Consider the following 24953-nt stretch of genomic DNA (forward strand, 5'->3'; position numbering starts at 1 on the left):
TCGACATCATTCGGGATGTAATCAACGACTCGATACAATTATCGAAATCAGTTAGTTGGTGCATCGAATGTATAAGTCAAGGTGGTATGTATATGCGAGTATTGCACGTGATTTGACATAAGATATGATCATGTCTTTTGACACATTGTCACATTAATTTTGCAATTGCAACAACGGCAAACAACAATTGCAAACCTCGGATGTGTCATATGAATAAATCGTATTGATTAATATGTTTGTACAGATGTGTTTAAAGCACCAATCGGCAAAGTCGATGGAGCGGCGAGACATCACTTGGTGAATAAATTTTAATATGCAATTTATTACGCAATACGAATCGTTTTGATACGGCAATATAAGAGCGCGAAATAATTACTGATTAGCGCACCGAACTCACTTTATGTGTTTTCCTTAAAGTCGAAAGAAGATAGACGCGAAATGAGGACAATGTGCACATATGTGCGGCTCTGCCGCACAATGGGATTTTTGGGCAAAATATCTATGTGGCGTAGGGTCCCAAGTAAACGCTTATTTTCTTATCAAAATTTTGGAAATAACTTATAGTTTTGCAATAATCCTTTTACACTAATTTTCATTATTTATTTCGTTATTTACTTTTAAACATTTCAATCTTTTAAGTGCGATCATTGAATCATTTTTTATCTTAAATAGGTCGAGAATATACTTCCAAAAACACGCATTAATATGTATAACTTTAAAGTATAATTGATAAAGGCTAATTTTGTGTAAAATTACTAAAGAATAGTGAGAATAAAGGAATAATTAATGCAAGAACATTCATTTATAAACATTGTTGTATAATTATTATTATAATTTTTATTACAAAAAGATAGTAATCATTCATTGCTGTACCCAAACATATATATAGATGTACGATTTAATACAATAAAATTTAAAACTCCATTTTATATACAGAATATATTCTACTTAATAACAACCAAGGATGATAATATGCATACATACATACACACACACACACACACACACACACACACGCGCGCGCGCGCGCGCGCGCGCGCGCGCACATATATATATACAATAATCATTAACATACACTGTTATAAAAATTATTTTATTTACAAATTCGATAAAAGAGAAAAACAGTGCGCGAGATACCACATAATAGTAACATTAACAGATGTTATAATATGTTCAATATATACGGGAGATGTAAAATTATTAAATATTACAAATAGAAAGTGGGATTATAAAATAGCATCATAAACTTATGCAATAAGAAAATCTATGGAGATATCTACTTATCAGAAGAATTCTTATAGTCCAGTGTTAAGATCCTTAAAACTTTGATCGAGGCACGATTAAAATCCTTAATTAATACATTCATTATTTATATACATTATGTTCGTGGATTAAAAGTTATCAGTCTTATAGCTCTCAAAAAAGGGGATATACGTATATGCAGTACACACGTAAACGCACGTTTCGTTATGCTTAGTAATTAATATCCGATGAATATTACTCTTTAAACAAACACAAATTCTTGATCTGGAGCAGCAATACGCAAAATAATTTTTTTCACGGTAAGAATTATCTAGCTATTATCTCATACATTCTTAATATATTTATTGGCACAATATTTTTGAGTCTAGATTACTTTATCGAAACGTCAATAAGTGTGTAACTAAAAGCGAGGAATTTTAATTCAATAATGTACTTAAATAAAAGAACAAACATCTTTTTGATCATAATAGTGATAAATAATAATAATCGTGTAAACTATTATTATAAAATATAATTATACATGCGTATGTAAGATATATATATATATATAATATAATATACTATATAATAGTACATAATACTATTTATGAGCATTTATATTGCTTAAATAGTATCGTACTAAACTTAAACACTCAGCGTATTTATATAATAAGCATATAATAAGCAATATTTATAAATATTTATACACAAGGGAATAACTCAATTTTCATAAAAATATTAAATATATTACTATATCTCTATCATATATATTTTAAATTATATCATGACGATATCTATCAACGAAAATCAGATGTTAGATGTCAAAAATTCATATTCAGAAAGCATAACGTGAGAGTGGAACTTTATCGTTATTTATTTCAAAGAATAAGCTGAAAAATTGTTATGGACAGAAAAAAAACAGTTGTATGTGATATGTCATTCTATCGTCTCTCGTAGTTGTCTCAACGTTAGTTTTAATGCGCAGTTTCATAATTTAATATATTAGCATGGGATAGTCTCTCATTCATCGCGAAAGCAATGTTACCTCAAGAGGTAATGTTCCTCAAGAGGAACAACAAAGGAAAAATAGATAAAATTTGAGTTAGTCTGTTGTTCCTTAGAGGAATAGAATTTGTTGGGTTGCTAATCATTTGAATGTTGCTTTCGTTTAACAACATGTAAAACAGAGAAACGAGTATTATATTTCACACACTCTAGACGGGTACGGAATCGATTCAATGAAAAGCTTCAAAAAAGAAAATATTGCAAATTTTTTAAAAGATTCATTCATTTTCATAAGCATTCATACTTTTACGTTTCATCATTATTATTCCGATACATATCTTTAAAACCACATTGATTGTTAATTTGTGAATACTGACAATGATAAAAATTGACAAATGTTTCAACAATCAAAATTATTTATACAATTCGATTTTTTAGATTTAATCCAAAAAAAGAACGAGATTTAATATATGAAGATGACATATGGCTTTTTATCGAGAACTCTATTTTCTAATGAATATTCACAAAGTAATGATCAGTAGTGCGTTTTAATATTCATTTATACAGAAAACATATACGTACAAAGCATAATTGAGCTGCTTGCGACAGGCTCATTTGCTTTATATTAAAAATTTTTTATTTATTTATTTTAAATCTCATTTGCTTAAATATAAAACGCAAATCGTGTGTACATACATATACGCGCATGCATATCTAAAATTCTGTACGTATACATACACACACACACACACGCGCGCGCGCGCGCGCGCGTATGTATATAACAAAGATTTATATTATATATATAAAATATAAATCTTTGTTAATCTGTTCCGCGAGAAATAAAAGCGGAAGAGAGTACACACATACATAGTTTTCTTAGGAAATTAGTAGTTTATCTTACAAGATATGTAGTATTTCTTTTGCATTCTCGAAATGTTACTCGCATATTTTAACAGAGTGTAATAATGGTTGCTACAATTTTGTTCACCGTAAAACTACAATTTATCTTTCGATTGTGAAATAGTACACGAAGCAGGAACTGCAAGGAAAACGAGGAATAGCACCAATCAGAGAATAACAACTGCTATTGACGATTATTGTTCCAGCGTTTTCTACTGATAACGTTCACTTGCAATTCGCAGCTAAGAATTAACAGCATAGCTTTCCAATATCCATGGTAGTATTACTCATATAACACAACTAAGAAGAGATCTAAAGGACGTCTAAAAAAGAATACTCCAAAAAATTATAGAGCATCTTTTTGGCGTTTGCGTTGTTTGCATGAGCTATCCGCGTTAGCGCTAAAAAGGCACAATTCTACAATTCACATCCCAACACGTCGTTTTGTACAATAATTTCACAATTGTTATCTATACTGAGGCCTCATAAAACCACACGCGCATATCTTGTCTCTCATTATATTCGTAAAATAATTGACACAGCCGATCGAAAATCTGTGTTCCGCAGAGAGGATCATGTTAAGAGAGAAAAACAAATGAGAGATGAAAGAGAGAGAGAGAGAGAGAGAGAGAGAGAGAGAGAGAGAGAGAGAGAGAGAGAAGAAGAAGAAGAAGAAGAAGAAGAAGAAGAAGAAGAGAACAAGGGAACAAGAGAAAAGCATACAAAGGAAGAAAATAAAGTAAGTTTATAAAACTATAATATTTGCCAATATGACACACGAGATCGACGAGATTTGATCGACACGAGGGTAGAAGCTTAGTTCCGACAGATTTTCTCGGATCTGAAAGCGGGTCGAAAGAAAATCCCAGGAATGAGGAAATAGAGGAGGAAGAAAAAGACGTTTGAGAAGATAACGTGCGACAATACATCTGCGCCGATGGATGCTGGCGTAAGGCTAGAGGTGGACGCTGGATGACCTCGGTGATCTGGTCATACGATGCCGTATATGTTGAAATCTGAAATAAGAATATAGAATATGATAAATAACTTTCTTCAGCTATTGATAACAAAGCTGAAGCAAGAGATCATTACTTATACATGATAATCATTTATTACACACAAAATAAAGAGTTTGATAAATTCTTATGCTGAAATTAATGGCAATTAAGGCATCTTTATTTTCCTTTCTTTTTTTTTCGTGATTCGGAATGCATATCTTAATGCAAGAATGAGTGCAAACACGCTGCAAACAAGCACGTGGTAACTGTTCGAGGTTGTCGAGAGTCAAGATTACCCCGGTCCGTCCCACGCGTCTAGACGTCTTAAAACTTTTTTTCGTTCCTTTCTCTCTCTCTCTCTCTCTCTCGCTCTCTCGCTCGCGATGTTCACCAAGGCGTGGTCCTACACAACGTGATCACGGTGCGGCACGCCGTGTGTGGTACATACTATCTTGTGCCACCACTTCTCGCAACCACGCCTCGAATAATGTCTACAGGGTATCTCAGAAGTGGCGCATTTCCTTCGCAGCATAAAGATACTGTCCACTGCTGAACTGTTTCAATGTCGAGAGACGCATCGATAAAGACGCCTGAGAATTTAACCCTCTGATGCACTTTGTGGATTAAAGCAATCCATGCAGCCTCTTATCGTATACAGTTATAACGATACGAGAGATTACTGGGAGTTAAATTTATATATACTATTCTATACTTTTTTTTACCAAGAATTGTTTATGTACTTGAAAGCAATATGCAAATTTAATTATTTTATTCTAAATTCTATTTTGTATCATGAAACCTTCAAAGAGATAACTCAATCGTATATTTAAATATTTAAAGATGCATAAAATTCATCGTTTTATTTGACATCATACACAAATATTACAAGTATACTATTGGATGTAGTCAAATTGTCGGATATTATCTACAGATGTGGATACTTGTAGTATGAATATAATTGAAGAATAAAGTTATTTGCAATATCTTAACAAGATTTAATAAAAATAATTTTAATAACTTTATCTTATTCTATTTTTTATTTTAGTTTAAAAAATAAAAATTATTATGAAGCGTCTTACTTTTAAAATATCTTACGACCGTATTAATAATGTATTCGTTTAATTCTTAGCGATTAGCCAAACGACGTTGCAAATTCGAAAACTGCGCGTGCAACATTCACAATTGCGTTCGATGCATCTGATCGCGATCAGTCGCGACTTGCTAGATGTAATCATTTTCGTTCATCACAATATCTAAAAACATAGTCATTAAGTCAACTGTGTTCCACGCGCTGCCAAATGATATCGCAAGAAAGTGTGTTGTGCCGATAAATATAGACTGATTCAACGGCATTACAAAGTGGGTTAACACATTTGCACCAGGGTCAGGGTTTCGCAAACTTGGACGAAGCCGCTGAAGAACTCAAATCGAACGCGATTTTGTCTTGAATCTATCCGTTTTGTTAGGACCTTAGGCTGAACAAATCAGAGTCGAGGCACATTTTGCACTTGTAATAATCCATTTTGCTTATTATACTTATAATATCGCTCAGTGTGTTTAGCAGTGTGTCAAGAACCGTCTCACTTTACATCTTTCCGACCAAAAGAAGCTAGATATTGCTAAGCTGCTGTTGAATGACAAAACGAGATCTTTACAAGCAGTTGTAACATTTTAAACAAAAGTGTGACAAATCAATTTCTCTTGAGTTATGCATAAAGCAACAATGAGTTGTGATGAAAATTATATAAAGAACATAAGTTTATTTTGAATTATAATTGAACATAAAGACAATTTTTTCAATAATTTAAATATATTATAAATATCTTGAATATACATATATTAGAAATATCTGCAATCAAATTTGTATGCCTATGAATTTACTTGAATGCATTATTTACGAAAAGCCCGAAATATATGAAGATTAAACGAAATTCAGTATATAAAGCGATGCCAAAAGTAGTTGAAGAGCTGTGTCATTGGAGGAAATTATGGCATATCTTTTAGCGGAAATATCTTTAGTGCACGCGCGCGCGCGTCTAATTGTACATATATATTCTTCTTAGAACAGTAATAGAGTTATCATCTCGATGATACTGGATGGGCTGGACTCCCCTTCATTCATTTATGATTTCAGTTATTTATATAACATTTATCAATGGAAGATTAATATTTTGCTCGCTCATTGGATTGTCCAGCTTGGTGACTCTCACAAATTCGTAATATGCCCACTTTAATCACACTATTTCATTGAAAAGACCTTACAACATTTGCATTTTTGATATCACAAATATTTCGATAAATAAACTTGAGATTTACATTCTATAAGTCTAAATCTTCCATAAAATTGTTCGAAATTAAACAAGAGAACAAGACTTTATATTATTCGTTCGATCGTCATTTCATGCAATTGGGACATTATTCTCAATCGCCTTCAAATTGAAGAAAAAATTTTTGCTTCAAGAAATATCTTTTTTTTTTATTTTTAAGTTCCCAGCACAATCACTTCATTTCATATTACACTTTGTACGTGTGTCGTGTCGCGATGTATTTATAATACGTGATGAGACGAAGACAGAACGAAAAAGGAAGATAGGAAGGGAAAAGAGAAAGAAGGAGAAAGAGAGTGAGGACAAGTGTGCGTGAGAGGGAATAAAATCGGTACGTCTTGTCATTGCGTGGTAACAACCTTTAGTTAAGGCGATTAGAGTCGCGCGCGACTCCCCGGTCGTGTCTGTTATCGCGTCTCGCGCACGACGACGTCGGCGATCTACGTTATTTATAGAGAGAAAGTTTCAAGCCGCGGCGAACGCATATCCACGCGCAGAAAAGGACGCACAGCTCGCATCCGATAAAATTTGCGAAAGCGCAAGATTTCGCCAGCGCGACAAGGAAAATTTCACACTTGGCCGCGCGGTTGTGAAACGTGAAAACCGGAGCAGAGTACGACAGATTTGATCAGAACTTTTATCCATCTTCAAGAAAGCTCGTTGCATATTGCTGGTTAATAATAGCTCGCATGAGCGTGGTACTATTTCGTCTGCGTGCGAGGTGAAAGCGTAAATAGATATACATGTATCTCTCAGGAGCGATATTATCGTAAGACTGTTGAAAGTGGAAGCTTTGAGCTTTCACCTTGCATTGTCATATAAGTTTATGTTTGTTCTTCCTTCTTCTAAATTTACGGAAGTAGAAATACATATGACAGTTCAGTTTAAGCCGAGTATCGTAGCAAAAGCTGATGAATGAAATTTGCGGAATGTGATAAAAAATTTCAGACGGTTACATACTAGATTAAAAACTTTTATATTGTGATGTTTTATATGCAAAAAAAGTTCCCCGGTAAAATCTTGAGCTCTTACGCTGTTTGATAAAACGCTTATTTATGCTATGATCGTCATATACGATGAGAGGGATAAGTTACACAAATGCATCAAATAAATTAAATTTCAGAAAAGTGAAAAAAGATAGTCGGACATTTAACTCAATTATTCACTAAATTCTCATTCAAGTTTATAAAAATGCCGCGCGAAAACACTTTTATATATGTACTTGGATTCCATCGTGAAGAATAAGAGATATTCGTTTGTACAATAATTGACAACGTAAACTGTATTTAAACTTGATCAAATATTCTTATGCGAAGAGGAGATAAAGAGAAAATCGGGACTTACCGTGCAGATTACGTTATCCGTACTCGGCGTCGTCCGCACTGCTGCTCGCTATCATTCTCTGATCGTTTTTCTCCCGCACGCGCTCTTGTTTCCTCGTTCTTAATTCGGATCGTCGCAGCTTTTCTCCTCTCGCACTTCGCGCTCACTTCTCCGTTCCCTCGTTCCTGGTGATTCGCGTGTCACGAGATACCTAGCTCATGGTCCCGCGTGATCTACGTCTTGGCGAATTTGCCGGAGAAGAAACTGGAAGAGTTCGTACAACTTGGTACATAATTCGTAATAACACGAGCGGGCACGGCCTCTTCTTGCCGGTGAATTCACCAGTATGGCGCGTCGTTGGTCAGGTGTTGCCAGGATGCGAACTCGCTCCAGGTACGCATGTTTAGCCTGGTAGCTTCCGTGATGCGCGGTATATTGCTGTCCTTCGTTCCGTTTTTGCTCGAGAACCCGTTGCATGTCGTCGTCTGATTGTTGTCCTGCCGTTTGGCCGATACTTGAGGCTAAAAATGCGTGTGTAACGTGTCTTCATTCTTGCACGTGCGTCCGTATTATTGTAAAGAACTTTTGATTGTCCTTTTTGGAAATTTGCTCAACATATCAATTTACATATAAAGAAAGGAAGCACAAATTCTTACCATTGTGTACATTACAAGTGAACATGATAAACAAACAATTGGTATTTATATCTAATTCTTTTTAAGATAACAACTTCTTTTCAAGCGATAGAACAAAGTGAAATAAACTTTAATTATGCATGAATATTATTAAGAGTACTCTTAAAGCCATGAATAATAGCCTTGAAAATCAATAAAATACAACGAATTGTGTGTCATTGCTTTATAAGTAAATCGGTGAAGCTGTTGAGAGTCCTTCAGACATATACATTCGTAAATAGAATGGCGTAGCTTTTACGCAAAATATACAAACAGACATGTCATGTTAAAGAATATCATGCGTTATGTCAAGGATTGTAAATGTAAGTGCTTGGAAGACACATTCAATATATATTTGACAAATACTCTTGTTAAAAAATTAAATAATTTCCTTTCAAAGAAATAATATTTTAATTGAAAATTATGCAAAGATACTTGTAAGAATTAAAATTTGAATTTGAGCGTTAAAATGCATTCAAGAGTTAAACTATAATTTACGAAAGAGTAAATGATACGTGAAAAGAATAAAGAGGCGCTTACCTCTTGTTTTTTTCGGATCAGATAGTTGTTGCCTTCGTTATTGTCCCACAATTCCTTGCCGTCAGTGCGATATCGCACGCAGAATTCGATGATATTCGACGCTACTGGCAAAGTGAACCGGAAACGGAAGGTATCGTAAAGGGTGAGAGCACTCGGCGACCCGGGCTGTTCTATGTATATACAGTGCACGTCCTCGTGAGTGGACCAGCGATCGCTACTAACTCTTACTACGACTTCCTTGTCGTAGGCCAGATTCCGGACCTTTACCGTGCCTACCAAGCACTGCTCGGATTCGCGCACAATCACGTTCTCTAAGCTAACGTTGTTTTGATCGAGTTTACGCCGGAAGGCAAGGTAGTCGCTCGCTGGTTGCGGGAAGGTTAGCTGCCACGGCGGCGTGGTATCCTGTGTTGCGTTTTGATCCTGATTTTTCGACATACCAAGGAACAAACCTCCGGTTAGACCGGCCACGTAAGCCGTACTCCATAGTGGTGGCACGTTGCTCGGCTCCGACATCACGCGAACCTGGGTACCAAATTCAGCAAAATATTGGAAAATAGTAGTATAACAAATTAAAACTATCTCCCTTCCGCCTCCCAAAAAAGAAAAAAAGTTTGATGCAAATGTCCCTTAGTTAGATTCATAATAATCATTAATTGTAACTGATGTATTCTTCCCAGTTAAGTAATGAAATAAAAATAATTTATCATACATTGCAAAATAGAAATCTTCATCAATCCAATATTTCCCTCACTAGAAATCAAATTTGAGTTTATAACATAATTAGATGCTAACTTTCTGATTCTATGTATAGTTAAAAATTTATTGCCATTACACGTTAGCAGAAAATTAATATTAAAGCGAGCAACGTTAACTTAAAATGCACTAGCAACTTAAAAAAAAAAACATCTATATAGACGATTGTGAAAGAAAATATACAATATACGTATATATACCAGACATAGTCATTGCAAACAGATGCGAAAAAGATTTAATCATTTTGAATGCATTGTTGTTTTTTAATTTTAGATAAAAGATTCATTCACTGAATAATTTTGGCACCTACGAAACAATTCTATTAAATATTTTGGCTTTAATTAAAGAACGCTTAGTAAGAGTTACGTGTCTTTTGGCACTTACTTTTGACATGAGTCCAGTTTACACTCGTCGTTATATATTTGTAACGTAAAGTTTAAATTGTCAAAACGTTGACAATTACCAGCGTACGTGTCAAATTCGCAATTTGTAAACCATAAGCAAGATATCGCGCTATTCCAATAAAAATTATTTACTAATAAAAAGAAGAATTATATTCTAAAAGCAAGACAGGGAATATTCTTAGACTTGTTGCACGTATTGTAGTATTGATTTTGTTTGTTTCTATCATTATTTATGGGCCTCTTAAGAAGTCAATTCAACCTTAAACGCTTATCTACTTTGTGAACATAGTAGTATGGCAACCGAAATCTTATAATTTTCATTGAGATTCGTGATACACAACAATATATACAGATTTATCTACACATCTACATCTTATGACAAAAACATTCATGATAAAAAAAATGAAAGAATTTCATAATATTCAATTATGGCTATAATTCTAGTAGAATCCTCATGTATAATACCACCACATGTTACATCAAGAAGATGAAAATAATTCAGTTTTAAATTTTCAAGTCTTTCAATAAGAATTATTCGTTCAATAAAATTTAATTTGTTATATAAGAAAATCAATTTCACCGTGCGTGCGCGCGCGCGCGCGCGTGTGTGTGTGTAATTGGTTTCAGTAGTAATTTTAGCAGAAATACCTGTGTGAGTGGGCGGCCACGATCGTCGGCGAACACCACCCGTTTTTTTTGCTTGCCGTTACCATCATTGCTGTTTCGTAGCGCGTCCAGGGACAAAGCTCCCGAGGAGAGACATGATCTGATCCTGGGCGGTACCGATCTGCTGGTGATCGAAGGTGCCGTCACCACTAAAGGGCTATATATCAGGGAGCTATATACTGGAGGGCTGTGCCCCAGGATCAATTCGGCCGGCATCGCTATGGAACACATTTAGACCTGCAATCAGCGAAAGCAAAAAACACGTCTTTTTATACCCCCCATTATTCAATATATCCAGACAATGTTGATAGCAATTAATTTTATTCTTTGGATAGAATCAATTGGTTAAAATTATACTTTCCAAAATTACAAAGATAGTTTTTAAATTTTTAACTTAAAAAAAAAGTTTTTAAATATATATAAGACAGATTTTATATATTTAAAAATTAAATATATTTCAACTATTATATAAAAAGAAGTTATATATACTATTATTATATAAATTACAAAAAAAATAATATTAAATATAAAGTTTACATTTTTCATATTATAGTAGTTGTGTTCTACATAAATTCTCACAGAAAAGGCTCTATGATAAAATTAATAGCATATCGTTCGGGCTGTCGCGATGTTCTCTTTTATATACTTTCTAATTATTCCTTCGCGATAAAATAATGATGGAAGTAAGCAGTCGCTAAAATTCATGAGAAATTGGACGAGACTGCGCATTTAATGCCGTCTTGTAACGCAGTCTGAGATTTATTGGCATTTACATGCCATTCGTATTAATTTCATTACATAAACATAAAAAAAAAACTGTCTCTATCGCGATGATATCACAATATCAAAATTAAAATCTTCGGCTTCTATTGCCTGCCAGAGATTTCGTGAACCATTCGGATCATCTTTAGATCACGTGAATTTTCGTAGCGCTCTCAACACTGATAAGAATATTTGATATGTATATCGATCAAATGTCAATTTACTGATGCTAGGTATGTGTGTTCATCGATCCGTGAATCATATTCTTCTCATCGACAAACAATCAACAAGCATTTTTATACATTAAGAATTTGTGTTAAAATAATGTGCATGATTTGTATTCCCGTATTTTGTTGAATAATCAATTATTATGAAATTGAAAGTGAAAAAGAGCTAATTATGCTAAAACTTATCAGAATTTATTTCAATATCTGGCTGTCATTGTACATATCTGCGCATATAATTTTGCCGTTGATACATTTTTGTGTGCGGCGTGGCGCACGCAACACATGTGTAATCATGTTACTCGCGGAATAGAATTACGATCCTTGAGCGTAGTAATCTGCGGTCCTCACGTCGCTGTTCTTCCTATTCTGAGGACCGGTTCCGGGCTCAATTCGAGTCCGAGAAGACATGTTATGTATCACAGTACGTACCAGACTGGAACGACAGCTCGCGTGCATTTGAGAATCGCCGGACTATGAATCTCGACGAGTGTGTTTCGAGTTTCAGCGCAAAGTTACCACCTAAATTATATCTTTATGTGAAAAGGACGCGTATCGATTACAATGTACACCGCAAAAGTTGCAATCCTTTTTCTACAAGAATGGAAATCGGCATACCTAATATTAAAAAGCTCAGTTTCTGATATTATAGATATGTAAAGATATTTCTTTTACTTATTGTTGCAAATAATTATAGACATCAGCAGTTCGCAAGTATTGCTTGAAGAATGAAAATCAATAAATACATAAACAATAATAAAAAGCTCGATTTAATTATGTAGAGAAAAAAAATTTATTGTGAAATTTATATTTATATTATAGTTTAAACGAGATCATTTGTAACATTGTCATATATGTACATATATGAGAAAAAATCCAAGTCGTCGCATATATCAGTCGATTTTATTAAAAAGATAATATAAAATAAAATATCATTGTCAAACGAATTAACACAATAAGTTATTTTTACCAGTAATATAAATATAGTTATGCAACATAAAACAATATAATATATTGTGAATGGTAATTAATATAACAATAATTGTCAAGATATTATATTATATTTCATATAATTATATCGTGCAATCATGTAATTAGCTATTCTTATCTACGGGCTTAGAATTATCATATTAAAAAATATAGTAGAAAAATTTAGCCTTTTACAATATAATATTTTTGTGATCAGTGATTAAAATTGTAATTATTTTCAGAGACAACGCATCAATCGCAGATCTGTATACTCTGTACTCTCTGAAGAAATTAAACTATTATTTTATTTCAATAACTAATAAGTACCAGGACTTTTCTCGTTTCACATGGCGGAAATTTCGTTTCAATGGTCGGAAATTTCATCAAATGATAACAGCAATCCAAACTTATCTCGCAGTTTTTTATTGTCACACGTTCGTAGGCATAAACTTTTCATATACGCTTCGTTACACTTGCATTCATCGACTTGATTCGCTGCGGGAGCGTTGCACTTTCTTCCTCAGGTGCGCTCGTCGTGCGCTCAATGTGATATATTCGGCTGTGGTATTTTTATCCGGTCTCAAAGAGACTGCATAATGAACAGACTTTAACTCATAGACTCAATTCTCGATGCGACATGCTTTGTTACATTTCTATTCACGGCGCGTTGAGCTTGCTTAACAATGAGATGTATCGTTGCACGCTCGAGTATGATATATCAGTCTATAATATTTTCACTATAAAAACCAAGAGAAATAAAAAACTTGTCAAATGGAGCATTTAAAGCATCATCCTTTAGATTGCTCGTCAGTTTGTTCAGAAGGATTTTTCAAAATGCTCTTGCGTTACATTTAGAATATCTTAAATGGTGTTTCTTCTCGTGAATTTTTGTAATGTAACAATGTAATGCAATAATCTATTGAATCAAAATGTCAATTAAATGAATTATGTTATATTGTATTATCACAGTAAAATGAGCAGCAAAAACTGGCATTATCGGATTTATCGTCCAATTTCTTCTTCTTATTTGATTCCTACTTTTTTTCATTTTTTTATACTTCTATCTTATCTAGTTAAAATACAACTTTTTATATTTCAATTTCTTTGTGCTTATTATGTATTTTGTACTTAATTGATTATTTATAATAATTTAGAGGGATAATTTACATTGCATTTTGATACATATGTACATTTTTTCTTCAATATACAAACAATCGTAAAATATAACAACTCGATTCATGTTTTGCGAAAAGAACAAAGCTACTTTTTTCGCAATTATAACGGCGCCTTTTCTTCTATTACGAGGGGAAGGAACACTAGTTACTGTACTATTTTACTTTATACGTTTATGTGTCTTACTTTATACGGTCTCGGTGATTCGATGCGAAAAATTGCACTGCCGTCAAATTCTTTCCAACATTCTTGCAGTTAATTTTAGATAAGATCCACCACCTTTTTATGTCTCTTGTCGCCTAAAGAAACACGTCCTTGGACCGGATCCAATTGTTCACTCCTTAAGGTAGATGTAAATCAGTGGGCATCACCAAAGAATAAAAAAGTGACGGTGAGTCTCACATCAGTCTAATTGCGAATTGCCCGAAATAGGAACTCGCCAGATTCGCGCAATCATAACACTTACGTTTGCAAATAGTCAATTCTCACCTCCTATTATATCATTTATTTCAAATTTGTTTGCTTGTTATTAGAATAGCATCGATTTATTCAGAGAGCTAGGGTCATGATCAGATATATCCGTAATTACTTCATGGGTTATTCGCGGAGATACAATCAAACAGCACATTAGCGCTGTGTGATACGGCTGCACACAGCTTTATCACTGATTTATTTGTCGACTGTAAAATGCAATGTTGTATTTTGACACTCATGACGAGCGGGTAAATTGCCAAATACAAAATGCAACATCTATATCGACAATAAAACTGATAAATTATCGAGCATTGCTGTTTCCTCTAAATTAGTGATAAATTATTGTATTGTCGTGTGTCTTTTCTGGGATACATATTTTTACAATAAGAATAGCAGATATATATAGACATATAACTATCTATAAAAGAGGATTATAACTTATCAAGACTGTATATAAGATTATGTAGCAAATTTTTATCCTTAATTTAATTTTAACAGCATCTTATCTTAAATTAACAAAAATTTAATTAAATCGGCAAGATATTTTTTAATGTAAAAATTTGTATGAAAAGTTGTAGCAGATAAAAGCGTCTCATAAAATTTTCATAAATAGATGTTAGCGTTTATGTAGCCGACGTATATATTTATACATATATTGAAAATGTCTCATGAATAAAAGAATGCAGTGCAAAATATTATCAATTGGCACAGAAGAGTAATTTGGAGTGAAGAATAAAATATCTTAAAATGATCTTTTTAATCAATAGATTGCGGTGAATAAAATCTGTTCCATAAATCTATCTGTTTTATCAATTTTCCCATATGTACCCTTCAACGTATGCTGTTTATAAATGTTCGTCTTGTTGGAAACTGTTACTTATCATTCCGACCGAGTGGAAGGGATGATACTGGAATGGCTTATTAGATTTGGAAGACACAGGATACAGATCTAACATAAAGTCAGAATGAATTACGAAATGATGCAACAAGCATCAAAGTCGAAATATTACGTTGTATCGTATATATATATATATATATATATATATATATATATATATATATATATATATCGCATATATACACATATAATATATATATACACGACTTATAGGTTTAAACCAATAAGATTAATTTTCAAAAAAGCCGCAACAAGTATTGATTACAGTGGAATCTTATAACTCTGTTCGTTTTTATATCTGGTCAGTGATACGATAGAAATTTTATATATATATAATTATTATTATTATTATATTATTATATACACTTGTAAATATCGTCTTCTCCAGAAAAGGAGAAAATGTTATAAAAATTTCAGCTATTAAATAACGATAGATTATTTAATTAGGAAATACTGTAATAAGTAATATTTTCGATGCATATGTGCGACAGACGTCTAAATTTTGTTAAAATCAATTGTTAGTTTATTAGATTAAAAAACTGCTTTTTTTTTTTTTACTATATAGAAAAATGATAAGATTATCTAATTACGCGGATTAATATGATAAAAATAATAAATGTACGTAGAAGGCGTTATATATATATATATATATATATATAAATACTATGCAAATATTAAACATGCATTCCTAAAACCTTGTTGCAGACAGCAACTAATCTACAACTTGATTTACCTCCGTTACGTAGTTATTGCTCATTAAGAGCATAACTTTCGCCGATTGCATACATATCAATTGCTTCTTATCTAACAAGCGCTTTTCGCTTTTATTTTCGAATTTTTTGTCTAATTTAGAGTAAATTTTTCTTCGCCAAAAATATTAAATTATTTCTCTCTAACTACGATCGATCTAGAATGCTGAAATTCAAGTAAATATTAATTCAGAGGTGCTAATATTTGATAATATTGCGTTATTGCAATGCATCATCTGACAAATATCTTCAAATTAAATAAGAAAATTTAATCACACATGTAGTGGGGAAACACATATCGATATCGGTTTCGACAGTTTTACCGGTATAGCGTGATTTTTGTTTGTCAGTCCATAATGCGCGATATTGGTCGATACAGCTATAATCGGAGTCACCTTGCAGCTCAACATACATATCATTGAGGAAAAAGAGAAGTCAAGAACGGGCACTTTTTCTCGTCGTTCAATTGATTGTATTAAAAATGCGCTTATGAATAAAATTGAGATAGTAAATGACGTCCCTAATGACGTCGTCAGATACCGTCAGATTTCAGTGCAAGTGACGAGAAGGGATCGGTCGTCACATGAGATCTTGAGAACGCTCTGATTTTCATGAATAACACATTTTGCAAGTAGCTCAATATTTTTTTATCACTGTTCTTTCGATATGCGTAGTGAAGCTTCTGAAAAACTATACCATATATATCTGATCTCTTTGTTTGTAAAAAAAGGGCAAAAGTATTTAAGAAAAAAAATTTGAATTCAATTCCATAGCGTTTAACATCGATCATAAATAAAAGACGTAATATTTTGAATAGAATCATAATTCTGCCACAGCTTGTAAAACATGTAGTAACAGAAAAATTTTATATAAAATAATGCAAATACAATTTTAGAATTTAATAATCAAGTAATCCAGATTTCGGCAAGTTCATTCGTATCAAATTTAAAACTGACTGAAGCTAACCAAAAATCGTTTAGTTGAGTTCTTTCTGCTCACATTAATACTTGATTGATATCGTATCTATAATAGTATCACGTTTCTACTTATAATCGCTAATCCGCGGATTAAATAGGAAAGAATTGACGTTATCTGTAAAAGAAGAGACAAATGACTTGGAAATATAATGATGCCAAAACCTTTGTGCATGCCTGACCTATGATAATCTCGATATCAGTTTGCATTAAAGAACGATCAACGGTAGAATGTAAATTATGTACACGAGAATGAAAACACTATGTAGACTAACCCTGAACCACTGCCCTTCGTCATTTTAATATTTCAGCTACAGTTGCTGCTAAAAAGCTGTGCTTTTTGTGGCACATTCCGACTCTCTGACACATTCTTTGAACACATTTTTATAACAGAACGAAGAACTAAAGAATGATGCAAAATCATGTACATTTCTTATGCAAAATTTTTTCAACTTTTTGACATTTATTCCATAATTTCAAATCATATCAAACATGTTATTAATTTGTATTGTATTAATTTTTAATTATTTTAGAATAAGTCAAAATTATATAAAATACCAAATCAGATCCGATCAAAAATAAATCATACCTCTAATGTTTAATATATCTTTCTAATTTTATGCACAGTCACTCTTTTTAATTCATTTAAAAGGAAAATAATGAAAATTACAATTGTGACAATTTATCCATTCTAATATTCTAATTTATCCATATTGTGTTAAGTAAATAATGTAATTGGTAAATGGAATTTTAACGAATTAATCATAAAGATCATATACTCAGTACATCAGTGTGTGTAAGTTAGCTATCAGTTTTTCTAAAAAAAATTAAATTTACATTAGACAGAGGTCATCTTATTATTACTGCAATCTAATATTTTGCAAACATGACAAGTCCGTATATTTCCATTGCATTTTTGCTGAAAAGACGAGAGGATTAATGAAGGTCTCCAACCGTCGTAATTTTCATCTGGATATCAGAATATCTGGATCATGTTTGCTCATTACATTAATGATACATCGATGAATCGGTGAGTAGTGATCAGTCTACTTAGCAACGCCTGATAAATCTTGATTACGGTGATAATCTGAAATTTAAGTATCAGCCGTTCACGAAGTCATTCTTGAAGGATGAAAAAGTAGTCAACGATAATAAAAGTAAAAAAAAAAACAAAGAAAAGATGACAAGCAAAGAAGAAAAAATATTCCCCAACCGGTTTTACCTTTTCACATGCATGTCACAAGAAACGAGTATAAATTGGATTTAGTAGAGAGAGCAGAAGAGGACCAGTCGACGGAATTTAAATACCTTTACTTGAAATCGGACTCGATCAGATTACGCGTGCGTGATATTAGAAACAATTCGGATTATTCGGAAACTTGCGTTCCAATTATTATAATGCTTTATGTTTGTAGCCTTTTAGAATCTCATTTAAAAAAAAAATATATATATATATATATATAAACAATAATAAATAACAAACAAATAATTCTTTTTAAATTTATGATAATTAAGTGGCATTAACCACAATTCTAACAACCTAGCAATTAGCTGAACGTTTCAAATGTTTTTGATTAATTTTCTGATATTAATGCTTTATTTCGTTACACTAACAATAAAAATAATATTTATTAATCATTTATGACCATTAAGAAATGCAGTAATTATTTACATGTAAAATTCAGTTGCATAGAAAATCTTATAAAATCAAATATTTTCACAATAATTTTAACATCTAACACAATAAGTAGAATACATATTTTTTAAACTATAGCATACTTAATTTTTGTTTTTAATATTTTAATTTCTTTTACATTTTAATATTTGCTGGAAAAAGTTTTTATAAAACCGCATCTATTATTATTGTGATATAAACAAAGGTCGAGGATAAGATTCCTCTTGGAATTACACACAAAGCCGCAAAAATTCAATAGACTTATCGGAGGAAATGTTCTAATTTCGAACCGCCACTGTATGTCACCAGATATCCACATGATGAACACGTGAGTGACTAAGTGAGTAAGTGAGTGAATAAGTGAGTGAGTGAGTGAGTGAGTGAGTAAGTGACTGAGTGAGTGAGTGAGTGAGTGAGTGAGTGAGTGAGTGAGTGAGTGAGTGAGTGAGTAAATGAGTGAGTGAATGTGAGAGAGAGAGAGAGAGAGAGAGAGAGAGAAAGAGAGAGAACTCGCGTAACGACGTTCAATGCAATATAGCTAACACCTTCAGAATCAGGCGGTTTGCTTTCTACACTTAGTATAGCACATTTCATTACTTTTTTTTTTTTTTTTTTTCTTCATTCAGACGAAGGCGCCGCTGAGATCGAATCCTCTTGGCCTTATCGCCCCCGGGTTTCTGGTTTGAAGCAGTAATGATAACTGGCATATATCCTCGACTCTTTCTCCCCCCCCCCTCTCTCTCTCTCTCTCTCTCTCTCTCTCTCTCTCTGTTGGCTCTAATGCCCTCATCGATCACGGAATCTTACCGAGCAAAGTTTAACCGCGCCGAAACCACGATCTCTTAGAATGCGAAAAGATGCATTGCAATTTTTCTAACATATATTAATTATCTCTTAACATATATCTCTTAAATATGCATAGTGTGACCTACAAAATACCTGAAATAGTAGAATCAGTATTAACATCGTCTTTATCTAATATCATCTTAAAATTAATATACAAAAATTAATTTATAGAAATATAATGTATAGTTTTCGAGGTCTTTGAATGCATCTTTCATTTTTCTATATAATGCAATCAGTCTTGTTTTTTAAATTTATAATATAAAAAATAAATAAATATATATTCATTGCATAATAACTCATTTTAAGTATCAGAAGACTCATTTTAAGATTGGTAAGTATCAAAATTGAAAACAGATAAATTATCATTTAATAATTTCGAGTACATCAAATCCTTGCTATTTATGTGCAAATTTAATACAATCAATATCATTCGCAGATTATCTATAATTCCGAGTATAAAATTACTCTTGCACGTATTTAATTTAACGTGGCGTGTTAATTTCTTTCGTGATATCTGATGTAATATCATTCGAGAGTCACGTGGCGCCAAGAGTTTACTTTTTCTTTTAAGCTACTATGTGAGAAATCAGTAGACGAATAGGTACACTGATAAAGTATTATTCATTTATGATTTGTCGTGTCGCACCTAAGCTTTTCTTCTCTAATTTCTAATTAATAACGCAATATACAATAATGCAATGATTAATGTATACTATTGTTTTGTGTGATATATAGTGAGAGAGAGAGAGAGAGAGAGAGAGAGAGAGAGAGAGAGAGAGAGAGATATGCAGTACGCTTACGCATTTAGTACATGAGGAATCCCACAGTATTTAGAGCTTTAAACGTTTGTTAGAATTTCACCCAAAAAAGATAATTTTTCGATATATTATTAATCAGTGAAATTAAAAACAATATAATTAATTATAATTTATCGATAATATGGTTATAATGTATTACAATTGACTTGTTGTGTGATGCTCTAGCTAATAAATACAAAATAAAATTCTCATATAATTTAAAATTAAACATAATTTAAAAATAAACGAAATGTGACCCAAAAACAGTTTAAAATCTTGTTGAAACGTACATTTGTCGCTAGATGTTTCCTACTCGAATAGGAGTCAATCTTAAATTCCCAGGAAACTTTTTAACACCCAGTACATGCTTAATCCGGACAGGTTGCAATAACCGGTAGTCTAACTTTCCGCGGAAGCGAGTACTTTAGCGTGTACGCGTGGAAATATATACGTGCTACATATAAATGAATCGGAATTACATATGCAAGTACACGATGGAATTTTATACGCTGGTAGAGTTCTACGTGGGCGTGCTGAAGGAACGATTAACGAAATACGTGAATTTTTGTGCGAAGACACAAGACTATGCCGCCACACGCACGCACGAGACGCGTGAATGTCGTCTAGGAAGCTGCTAAGCCGGTTTCGGAAGAATATCTCGATATCTGTGGTATGTACGACATATGTCTCTCGAAACGTTCGGTTTAAAAGATTTTCACTTTGCATAAGATAATCGAAAAATTTAAGAAGCTCGATTTATTTGTGTAAGAAATTTTTTTTCATCTATTACCTACAGGATTTTATTGAATAATCGAGTGAGATGAAATTATATATATTTAATTAAAACCAAAAGAAAAGGAAGAAGAAACAATGGGAAGAAATTGTGTTTATTTTACTCAATCTCACACTTTTGGCAATTAATTATTAAGTAAAACTTGGATATATTTGCTTTTTGAATTAATATTTTTATTCAGCTTGTTTCGAGATTACGAAACAATATTTTTTAGCCGGTGTCTAATTGTGCTAATACATAATGACATGTTTATAATAACGATTAAAAACAGACTTGGCTAGTATGGATAGATTAATTCGCTAATGATACGAGATACGTAACACGCGTGTGAATTATGCGACGTGTTTCAAAAGTTATCTCGGATTTTGTTTGTAAACAAAGTATCCCCTTCGTGAAACGATAATACGGTACACACGTGTATGCTCACTCTGGTCCGTTGTAAATGAACTCCGAACTTGTGTGCGAATAATTAGAACGCGTTAGTGAAGGTTCACACTAGGTTATCTATTGTTCTATTATAATTAACCCTTCGTTCGAAATATCACACATATATACTATGATAAAACACGTAACACGTTTCCGATTAATGTCAAACAATTATATCGTATTCTTTTGCCAGTATAGACGGAAATACCATATCGATAAGAAAAGAGCAAGAGTTCATTTATAAACATCACAAAGCCATTTGTTCCCGGTGTTTTCCACTATCAGAAATGCCCGATCTATGAGGTCAGAACTTGATCCGAATTTTGTGTCACATTTATTCTTATGCATATTTAACGCATGCTAATCGAGTTTCTATAAAAATCAAAACTTTCGTCGAAAATCCAAATTATTTATTCAGACATGTGACTAAATGTCTACTCCTACCTTATTTCAATATCCATATCCATTCACATTTTGTGTCACCCATAGATAATTATTTAGGATCGCACCATAGCGCGAGAGAGAAATATTAAAAGTATAGACTGAAATCTTTCGCATAGATATCTACAAGTCGCATATTCGCAAGCGCCTACAAAGTGAAATGCACGAGTGAAATGCACGAGTGAATTGCACTCCTTGGCTGCAAGGGGAATATCCAGACTTATAGCAGACCTAAGCACTGTCCTGGAATAATGCGCCGGCCTAACATAATTTCGATTCAATCTTCGATACTTGGTGAATATTTTTTGCGCAGTTTATTTTTACAACTATATCATCGTGAAAGTTTATTAAAATAATACTAGCTGCCAATACTATTTTTATGTATGCGCTTGATATACACGCATATCACGTGATGCAATTCTTTTTCAGGCACAAAATCTAGTACACAGTGAAATCACTTATTGTTAGTAGATAAAATCATGATCTATCAGCTATTCAGCATTGAGTATCAAAAATGATAAAAAATTCTTTCTTCCTTTGATCGAACTTGAATTACAAAATGAGCAATAATCGTACATTGATGAATCGGCTGTATCGGACTCACACTCAATCTATCTCGCAAGAGTGCAAAGAATTTATAAATCGCTCACGCGCAAAATCTCAATGTAACTAATAAAGAGCTATGAAAAGTGATGCACTACTTACCGATTTCTCGCAGTAACGACAAACTCCGCAGGTGCGACGAAATGTCTACAAACGTTTCCTCCGCTTCTCTATGATTCCACTGATGAGCTTCACACAGTATCCTTCTTCCTGCTCTTCTCACTCCGCTCTTTGACAATTTTGAGATCGATAACCGAGATATCATATGCAGTTTTGTTACTTTTCCCGAAGAAATCTCTCATATAACCATGTTTGACATTGCGATATCCGAATACTACTACGGTTTGCGAGCTTCGATCTTACGCGGTAAATGTTTACGAATAGAAGAGGAATCTGTATACACCGGTCGTGTTTAAAAGGCCGGCTGAACGGTTCTTTCGTCCTCACGTGATAATGACAGCGGTGTAGCGCATCGCACGCGTGCCTATCACCAATTCCGGCGCGAACACGACCGACAGCGGTGTGTCTTATCTCACCGTCGCCATTCGATCGGACACGTTCCTTGACCGTTCGTCAACGCGCGAGAAGTCATGAGACCGCGATATCGTACGAGAATTCAACCTCTGCTGATTCGGCTTGGCCGGCACGCCGCCAATTGCGCGGTGCTGCTCTACCCTCCGTCACGTACGATGCACGTTTGAACGCAGGGGAATCGCGCGTCGCTCCACGCCGGCAAGCGGCGCGAACGCAAGCATGCGCGTCCACCGCCTTGCGTGACGTTCACGTGATTGCGGCGTTTTCGCGAATCGCAGTAGCACGCGGGCCGCGTGCTCCTTGCATTCTTCTTTGTAGTTGTATTGTGCTGGCTGCAACATCAGGTTGATTTTCTCGCGCAATAGCAACTCGGGGGGGAAATGAGAATAAACGGTTTTAATATTGTATCGGCTCTGAGGGTTTTTGCTACGTTTTATTATCATCGAGGCATCTGCCTCTTAAAAATATTACTTTATCAGTTTATGCCCATTGTGGATGAGATGAGTGCAACCTGGTGCTGCATCTCAGTGAGCAGCTCGATGCAAAAAATGCAGCTTGGTGTGTTGGCGCCGAGACCTTACGAGATCACACGTACAACTTACATAACGTCATCTGGCGCCAAACTTCTTTCGACAATCTGTCGACGAGTTTCCGCGGAATTTGCCGCGCACACAAAGCATTTGTACATTAATAGCATCCCTGGCGTAAAGAATGTGACAAACAGGTGGTGTCGTTGACATTCCGGAATGAGCTGGATACAACGATCGGCGCATTTTAGTATTGATAACCGTCTTCATTATTGATACATTACTAAAATTATTTCTTGCCGCGAAATGTAATAACATTTCACGGTAGGGTGCAATTACGCGAGTAAACAAATTATATAGGGAATAATGTTTCTGTAGTATTATTTTTTCCAACTGAATAAGATATAAGCAAAAAAGATATCGCGGAAGCCAATTAAAATGCAACTTGATGGCGCCAACGATCAAAATATGCCGATTCACGATTGATACGGCACAACACGTGTATACGCGTCACGTTAACATAATTTCTAAAGCGATCGTCGCCGTAATTTTCCGTCGCATTTGAAGGAATACGCGAAAAAACAAACGATGAGAACGTGACAGTGCTGGAAATGAGAACGAACGATCAGTATTGGCCGTTACAATTTAATTTTTGCAAAATTCCATCCGGGGAATGTATATCAGTCAAGCCAGACTTGTTTTTGCTCTCAGTGATACCAGGGATATCGCTGAAAAAACGCGCGAAACGATACCCTTTACAGTTTAGAGCTTAGCGCCACATTATTGAAAGAAAAATATGCAAGTTTCTGTAAACGACTCTGTCTCCGTACGTAGTCACGTGTACTTTAGGAAAAAAAATATGTAATTGAGAAAAAACTTGTAGATGTTGCACGTTAAAAGCACGTGTTGCGTTACTCTCGGATTATGCAAATTGATCTCGATATGACATGCTCAGAGATATGACGTGGTGTATTGCATAGTTTTAAATAATAATAGCACACGTTCAACATTAGTAAGACAAAAGACACTTTGTGGCTTATTTCTAAAGTTATTAAAATTATTAAGTTTCTAATGTTATTACATTACTATGTTATGAAAACGAAATATAAGGATGATGTTGTTGCTCGATACTTAAATAAGAATTTAATATTTAATGACAGGATTTTGCGCGATAAGTAGGTGTTATATATAAAATCGTATTTTTATTATAAAAAATAATAAAGGAAGAAAAAAAAACAAAACAATTTGGCGAA

At 33.7% G+C, this 24953-nt stretch overlaps 1 protein-coding gene across 1 annotated transcript; it reads right to left on the reverse strand.

Moving 5' to 3' along the window:
* Positions 1-797: 797 nt before the first annotated feature.
* Gbs-70E (Glycogen binding subunit 70E) lies at positions 798-23351 on the reverse strand. Its single transcript, XM_012375724.2, has 5 exons — positions 22742-23351; positions 10818-11072; positions 9010-9534; positions 7817-8316; positions 798-4163 (listed from the first exon to the last, which is right to left on the reverse strand). Exons 2-4 carry the CDS (start codon positions 11064-11066, stop codon positions 8134-8136), a joined length of 957 nt encoding a protein of 318 aa, XP_012231147.1. The 5' UTR covers positions 11067-11072; positions 22742-23351; the 3' UTR covers positions 798-4163; positions 7817-8133.
* Positions 23352-24953: the final 1602 nt, after the last annotated feature.

Source organism: Linepithema humile, chromosome 4 (genome assembly GCF_040581485.1).
Source record: "Linepithema humile isolate Giens D197 chromosome 4, Lhum_UNIL_v1.0, whole genome shotgun sequence".
In the NCBI taxonomy this organism is placed as follows: Eukaryota; Metazoa; Arthropoda; class Insecta; order Hymenoptera; family Formicidae; genus Linepithema; species Linepithema humile.

Bases quoted from the DNA above. Each gene is read 5' to 3' on its own strand.
- Gbs-70E (XM_012375724.2), bottom strand. From the start codon at position 11,066: ATGTGTTCCATAGCGATGCCGGCCGAATTGATCCTGGGGCACAGCCCT. The intron at 9,535-10,817 runs GTATTTCTGCTA...TTTGGTACCCAG, and splicing joins GTGGCCGCCCACTCACACAG to GTTCGCGTGATGTCGGAGCC. The intron at 8,317-9,009 runs GTAAGCGCCTCT...ACGCATTTTTAG, and splicing joins TGATCCGAAAAAAACAAGAG to CCTCAAGTATCGGCCAAACG.